This window comes from Felis catus, chromosome D2, assembly GCF_018350175.1.
Source record: "Felis catus isolate Fca126 chromosome D2, F.catus_Fca126_mat1.0, whole genome shotgun sequence".
Classification (NCBI taxonomy): Eukaryota; Metazoa; Chordata; class Mammalia; order Carnivora; family Felidae; genus Felis; species Felis catus.
This window is the reverse complement of record NC_058378.1, coordinates 30,658,690-30,665,585: the sequence shown is the minus strand read 5'-3', so window position 1 is coordinate 30,665,585 and position 6,896 is coordinate 30,658,690. Positions and strand designations below refer to the sequence as shown.

General features: G+C 59.4%; 1 protein-coding gene across 2 annotated transcripts; it reads right to left on the bottom strand.

Annotated features, from left to right (window-relative positions):
- Positions 1-2,496: 2,496 nt before the first annotated feature.
- Positions 2,497-5,552, bottom strand: FAM241B (family with sequence similarity 241 member B). Of its 2 annotated transcripts, none has more exons than XM_011287360.3 (3): positions 5,430-5,552; positions 3,987-4,126; positions 2,497-3,300 (listed from the first exon to the last, which is right to left on the bottom strand). In XM_011287360.3, the coding sequence occupies exons 2-3, from the start codon at positions 4,077-4,079 to the stop codon at positions 3,031-3,033; spliced, it is 363 nt and encodes a 120-aa protein (XP_011285662.1). In that variant the 5' UTR covers positions 4,080-4,126; positions 5,430-5,552; the 3' UTR covers positions 2,497-3,030. The 2 variants fall into 2 exon arrangements, with proteins under 2 accessions (XP_011285662.1, XP_006937898.1); XM_006937836.5 differs by lacking the exon at positions 5,430-5,552 and adding an exon at positions 5,027-5,226.
- Positions 5,553-6,896: the final 1,344 nt, after the last annotated feature.

Sequence of the window (6,896 nt, the reverse complement as noted above, 5' to 3'; positions counted from 1 at the left end):
TTGGAAAATGAAGGCCTTGGAACTTACAGAAGGAGGACCCAGGCACCCGGGGAGTCTGGGAGATGGAGTGGGGACAGGCCGTCAGACCCCGCAGCTCCACTCATCAGGTAACCCCAACCAAGGAGTCAAAATAACTCCACAGGGGGAGGGGGAGCTCCCCTTTTCACAAAGGCAGCAAAGGCCTGCTGAGATCCAAGCTGCGGCTCATGTGGTGTGGGGGGCAGCTCTCGCCAAGGCAGCCAAGCCGAAAATCCAACCTGACACAGAGACACAGGGCTTCAAGGATTAGCCCTGGAGATTAGCAGAAACCTTCCCTGAAAACCTGCCCTCCAAGCAGCCCGGTCCGGGGGGTCCTGTCACACAGCAGGCAAGGCAGGGGGTGGGCAGAGGAAGAAAGCCCCTCCCTCCTCCTCAGACAGGAGGTCTAGGAACAAGATGCCCGCTAGGCGAGACGGCCTTCGGCCTCACCCCAAGCCTCATCAGGACCTGCATCCGGCCCCCGGGAGGAACAAGCCTCTGCCAGCTGAGAACCTGCTGGTACCACGCTTTCTCAGCGTGCGCAGGCGAGAGCCTCCCCGAAGGCCATTCTGAGGACGGGCAGGGAAAAGGCCCCGGATGCTACTGCTACACAGGTCGCGCAACCCTAGGGGGCACTCTGCCTCTGCCCACGGGCCACGCCGGCCCGGCCTACCTTCAGACCCCGGGGCTTTGAGAAGGGAAACAGCGCAATGGTTAGCAAACTGCCCAGGGCCCAAGGGGCACAGGGAAGGTGAGTTGAAATAAGAAGGGTCAAGAGGCAGGTTCCTGATCCCACCAGAGCAATTCTGTCAGGTCCGGGTTGTGCGTATTGGATGAGAAAACAGAACTTTTTTCTCAAACAACTCACCTCAGGCCCCCAACCCCTTCCCTTAGGCTCACAAGTCGCTGGAGGGGCCTTGGCCCCAGGGTAGGTGTGGCCACCGATGTCCGGGCTCCTCCTGCACCCCAGGGCCTGCCTGGACACGAGGACAGACCCCATGCCCAGCCCCCCCCCAGGCTCTTTCTAGTCAGGAGCGGGGAGGAAACCCCTGGGCTCCCCTGCCTTCCCTAAAGGACCTTCGCTTCTCCTCAGAAGGCTCGGGCCTTGGGAACCGACACCAAATTCTAGACAAGAAGACCGTTCTCAGACCTGAATTTGTGGACTCAGATTCATACCCCTTAAAGGGACTTTATATATTGGGGGTTCACTTAAGATTTCTTTTCTTCAGAGTCCCACAGCTTTGCAAAGCAAAAAGAAGGGGAAAGCCCGGCCCCAGAGGGTCATGCTGAGGGGGGAGTATGAGGGAGGGGGATGCTGTGCACGGTCATCCCTTCCCTGTGGCTGTGAGGCCACGGCCACATAAGCTTGGGGGCTGGCAGAAGATGCCATGGGGGACAGCAGGGACACCAGCCAGACCTGGGCACCACCTCCCCTTGCCCAGGCCCCACAGGAGCGGCTGGAGGCCAGGCCCTCCGTTCCCTCTCTGCAATGCCCCCAAGGGCCCAGCGCCCTCCCCTCCATCACAAAGGGAAACCGTGTGCCAACAGCTGCCCCCAAATAAAGACGCAGGAAACACTGAGAAAGGAGTCCTGTTCCAACACCACAAAGCTCCTTCGGGAATGTCTGTGATAAAGGCCACCAGCCCCCTCAAGGGCAGCAGTGGGCACAGGGGTGTTTTGGGGGGCAAGGTCCCGTTCCTAGGCAGCACAGCAGGCTCTCAGGAGGAGGGACAGAATTAATCTCAGTCTCAAACTGCCCCCCAACCATCCCACATACACCCCATGATGGTTTGTTCCACTAGCCCTGGCCTTCAAGAAGCACCTCCCCAGCCTGCCTTCCTCCCCCGGCCCCAGAAGAATCCTAAGAGGAGGTGAAAACTCTGGTCTCCAGGCAAGGGACGCCCTCAGGCTCACCCAGCCTCCCTCGGACCACCCGTGGGAGCTCGGTCGTCTGGTGTTACCCCCTCCCCGCCCGCAGGACCTCCACACAGACCCAGGGCTTACGGGCCCAAACTCAAGGCCTCCACTCAAGGAAAGCAGGGCACCCTTAGCCCACACGCACTGAGCAGTCGGCACCAAGACCTCCTGCTTTTTAAGGAGAGTGAGCCACAGGAGAGAAGCCGACCCCCTGGGCACGGAAGCCTCGCACCCCAGCAGTCCCATCGCCACAGCCTCATCGCCATTCTGGCCTCAGGACTCCACCCCCCACAAGGCCGACATCTCAGAGTCAGCCAGAAATCGTCCAAGCATCAGACAAGGGGCCCGGGTCTGCGCTTCACCTGGACCCCCACCCCGCCCCCCTGCCAGGCTCCCAGAGCCTATCAAGAAAAGCTTAGAAACCCCGGACCCCACCCCCCACCCCGGGGTCAAATGCCCACCTCCGCCCTGTTCCCAATCCCAGTCACTCCCAACCACCCTCCTCGTGTCTTCCAGATTTACAGGCAGCTGTACAATCATTTATGAATGTCATTACATGGATTCCATTTTAAATCTCTTTATTGAAAATGCCACCACACTAAGTAGATGCCAGCGAGACTTGTCAGAAACAAAAGTAGCCAATTAAAAATATACCATTAAAACCAAACAGGGCTATAAAAGTCTGGAAACTTTTCCCATCTGCCTTAAGCCCGAGGCCTCCTCGCTCGTAACAGGGGGAGTCACGCGTGAGTTCCAGAGGCGTGAGAACACGCTGGCACCAAGTTCAGGCTTTCTTCTTGGCGTGAAAGGATTGGAAGAGAACGGGAAAGGGAATCCCTTTCTTGCTCTGACTTTGTGCTTCACGCGGGCCCAATACTACCTAAAACCATCTCAAGGGACTGAGGGGATCCACCCAATCCTTTGGGAAGGCAGGACCGGAGGCTTCCTCTGCCTCCCGCCTCCCGCGGCCGGGAACGCGTGTTCTCTGAGCGCACCTTCAGGGCACCCTGAGACCCCTGCCCCTGCTGCGCCTGTTCTCACCCCCAGGCCCCAAAACTCCCTCTCCTCCACGCCTGCCCCACTAGCCGCCAGAGGTCACCGCTGACTCAGGTGGGACACCAGGTAGACGAGGCCCACGAGCAGGAGTCCACGCACGCCAAGCATCATGAGCAGAAAGAGAAGGAGGATGGAGGTCACCGGCTCCACGGCATGGTTGCCGAGATGCCACTGGGGGAAGCCCATGTTCACCAGCTGCCGGTTGAGGTCATTGAACGGGGACTGAGCAGCGCCCAGCCTAGCACCCGCCTGCTGCTGGCGAGGGCCGGAGCCCCCCAGGGGGGCACCATGGCCCCTGTTGAGAAAGCTCTGGAAGGTGAAGACAGAGAGACGAATGAATCTGGAGAAAGCTTCCCTGGCGCGAAGGACTAGGCAACAAGGGAATCTTCTGGGCTGGGCTCTGCCCTCCCCTCCAGCCCCCGGGGGCCACACCTTCCTTCCTCAGCGATCTCCAGATGCCACCCCCGGGGATGCCAATCACAGAGTCATAAGCTCTCAGAGCACAGAAAATGCCACTCTACTTTCCCCAAGTCCTGCCAGGGAGAAGGTGCCCAGGCCAGAGAAAAGAGAAGGGGTGAAGGAGGGCGCAGCTCCCGAGCAGGCCTTCATATCATCGCTCCTTCCTTTAACACCATCATGGTGTGGCCGTGGGCCCATCTTTGCCACCTTCCCCGGGTTCTCTGTCGGCCGGCAGGCTCTTAAACAAAGATGCCAGCTCCAGCAGGGTTAACCAAGTTAAGGGAGAGACAGCTGTTGGATTCAAAGTCTGAGAAGGCTTCCAGAAGAGCAAGAACTGGGGAGGAAGGGGCCTGGCTGGGATTAAATCTGCATTTTCCCCCCAGTCTTGACCCTGTGTTCCCCAGCCCGATGCTCTGCAAACAGGGCTTCAGGCTACAGAAGGTTAATGACTAGCAAGAGAGCTTCGGGGAGCTAAGGACTCACTGGCACAGAGGACAGGAGGCCAGCTGCTCCTGCCACGGGCGCTGGGCACCTACCTGTCGAGGGGTGCTGCCGCGCGAAGGGATAGTGTTCCTGACGCGAGGGTCGTCGTCCTGCACGATTTCCCCGTTAGCCAAGATCCGCACCATCCTCCCAGGAGCTATGGGTCCCTGCTGGGCTGCACCCTTCCCCAGACCTGAAAGAAATGATTTATCAGAGGTAAAGAGACGCTTGCCTTCGTGGGAAAAGCTGCGATTCACACCCGTCACCCGTGCCCGGCTGGCACTGCGTCTGATTAATTACAAGGAGAGAAATCAATGCAAGTTATTTGACAGACAAAAATCTTTCAGACATGGGAGTCCACTGGGAAAACTACCAAAACGATCCTTGGAGATGGATGTTCTAAGAACCACTTCCAGCAACCCCAGGGATGAGAGCCCACGCTGTGGCCCAGGGCCTTGTGGGAAGTCCACTGAGGCCCCCCCGCACTTACACCTCCCCACACGCTCCGGAGCAGGTACAGCTAGAGGTCCAGAGAGGTCTAACCGGCCTGCCCAGGACCACTCACGTAGAGGCAACAGAGAAAGAAGGGGAAGCCACAGGAACGCTGGCCCCAGGTCCTTCTCTCGGCTCTAAATATGGAGTCCAGGGCACCGAGATCCCCCGTGTCCCCATTTCCCATTCGTTACAAAATGGCCCGTTGGGAGTAAATGCCAAGGACCCGGGCCTGCTCCCCACAGAAGCTCTGGGCCCACTTTGGAGCCACTTCAGGTTCACTGCCTGGCAGCAGACCATACTGCTGGCCACAGGGCCGCCAGCGCTGGGGGAGGAGCAGACCTTTCCCGCAGAGGGCACGCCCTCACCTGGCCCTCACCTCTCGGATAACACCAGTCCCCCCCCCCCAACCCCTGCTCACGGGGGCGGCGCCAGCCTTCGCAAACTAGGGGACGGGGGATGCGGCTGGGGCTCTGGGCCGGGCCGCTTCGCAGACCCCCAAGGGTGTCCGTGGGCTGGAGGTGGGGGTGGGGTCCTTCCATGGCGCTCCCCGAGTCTGTGTAAAGGCCATTCTTTTCTAAGGAGATGAGCCAGTTTTCACCTAAATTCTGAAAAGCACTTGTGACACGCGCCCCAAAGGGGGTGAGGAGCCCCTGTTCTGTTGCCCTTGGCCCAGAGCGTGGGACAGGCGGGTCCCCCTTCCGAAGCCCGTCGGTTCCTGGAGAAGGCCAAGCGGGTCACGGAGCTCCGCAGTCCCTCGGCGCTTGGCCACGCCGAGCCCGCTGGGTGGGCGGAGGCCTCGGTGGGCCCTCGGGGCACCTGACTCGGGAGCTGGGGGGCGGGGGGAGCTCGGGGGGGGGGCGGGGGCGGCTGCCGCGGGGCGGGGGAGGGGACAGGGGGACGCGGGCTGCGGGGAGGGGGCGCCGCCCAGGCTGCCGAGCCCGGGCTCGGGGGAGGGGAGGGATGCGCGCCCGCTCGCCCGCGCCCCGGGCCCGGACACCCACCTTCGGGCGCGGCTCCCGGGCCTCGGCTGCGTCCACTCCCCGCGGCTCCCAGGCCGCTTCCTCCCACCTGACCTCACAGGAAGCTCGAGCCGCAGCGGCACGGCCAGCGGGCGGCGCCGCAGCCCCCTCTTTAGGCCGCCGGGGGCACTGCAGCTGCCGGGCCCGGGAGCGGCGCTGGGCAGGGAGGAGGGAGAGAAACTGGGAGCCACCGGGAAGAAGGAGGGAGAAAAGAGGGTGGGGAGGAAAGAGCGGAGGAAGTAGGAGAAGGAGGAGGGAGAAGAAGAGGAGGAAGAAAGGGAAGTGGAGCCCGTGGAGGAAAAGCCCAGAGGGTGGGAGACCCTCTGCCCTGGGAGAGGCACAGGCTCAACCCACCAGTAAGAGCTTGCTGAGCGGGCTCAGGGGAATGCCTCTTGAGTGGGACCCAGCCCGACCCTCAAGGAGCTCCAGCTTCCAGTGGGGAAGACGAGGCATGAACCACAAGGCAGGAGGTGCAAGTAACTGCAGCTTGTAGGAAGGCAGGCTTCCTGGAGGAGGCGATCTTTGAGGCGGGGCCAGAAGTGTAGGTAGGATAAATAGGGACGGGCACTCCTAGCAAAGGGTACCACCTGTCAAAGGAGTGAACAATCAACAATCAGTCTCTGCCTCTTTCCTGATGTCTTCATACCCGCCCCCCACCTACTTTCATAAGCTGTTCTCTGTGGACCCTTTCACCAGTGGGAGAGAATGAACCCTGCGGTCCCACAATTTGGGTTTCAGCCTCCAACACGGGGCCGGTCAGTCTCCTCATTTGCAACATGGAGGTAATCGTATCAGTTACTTCACAGGATTGTGGCAAAGATTACAAATGACAGTTCCTGGCACACGGCAACTGTCGATAAACATTGGTTATGATGATCAGTCAGTAGATGTTTCTGGGAGAAGGCAGATAGGTGTTTGTTGAGATGTAGCCAGGGGCCCACTGGCCCCTAGTGGGGGACAGGAACAAGAGTGAGATTCAGGCCTTGCCTTAAGGACTCAGCATCTGCCATCATGGTTTAATTACTTGATTATGAGATTTATCAGTAAGAAACGTTGAGCAGGTCCCCCTGGTATCTGTGTCTTATTTGTGTATCATTTGTTTGTGGATAAAAGGTGGCTGCCCGAGCCAACCTGGTTGGAATCCTGACATGGCTGCTTTCTAGCGGTGTGATGGGTCAGTTACTCAGCCCTTCCGGTGTGAGTTCCTTCATATGTCAAATGAGGATAATAACAGTACCTTTGCCGTCAGGTGTTCGTGGAGCACTATGCACGATCTGTACAATGTTCTCTTAGATGAGAGCCTGGCCCCAGCAAGTTCTCGGGCTGCTAACGGTTATTGTCATTACCACTGCTCCACTGCAGGAAGTCATTTGTAAAACATGGACTCTAAACAAGAAAAAGGTGTCAGATAGATGTAAAATTGAAGTCCCGATGCTTTCTTCCTGACCT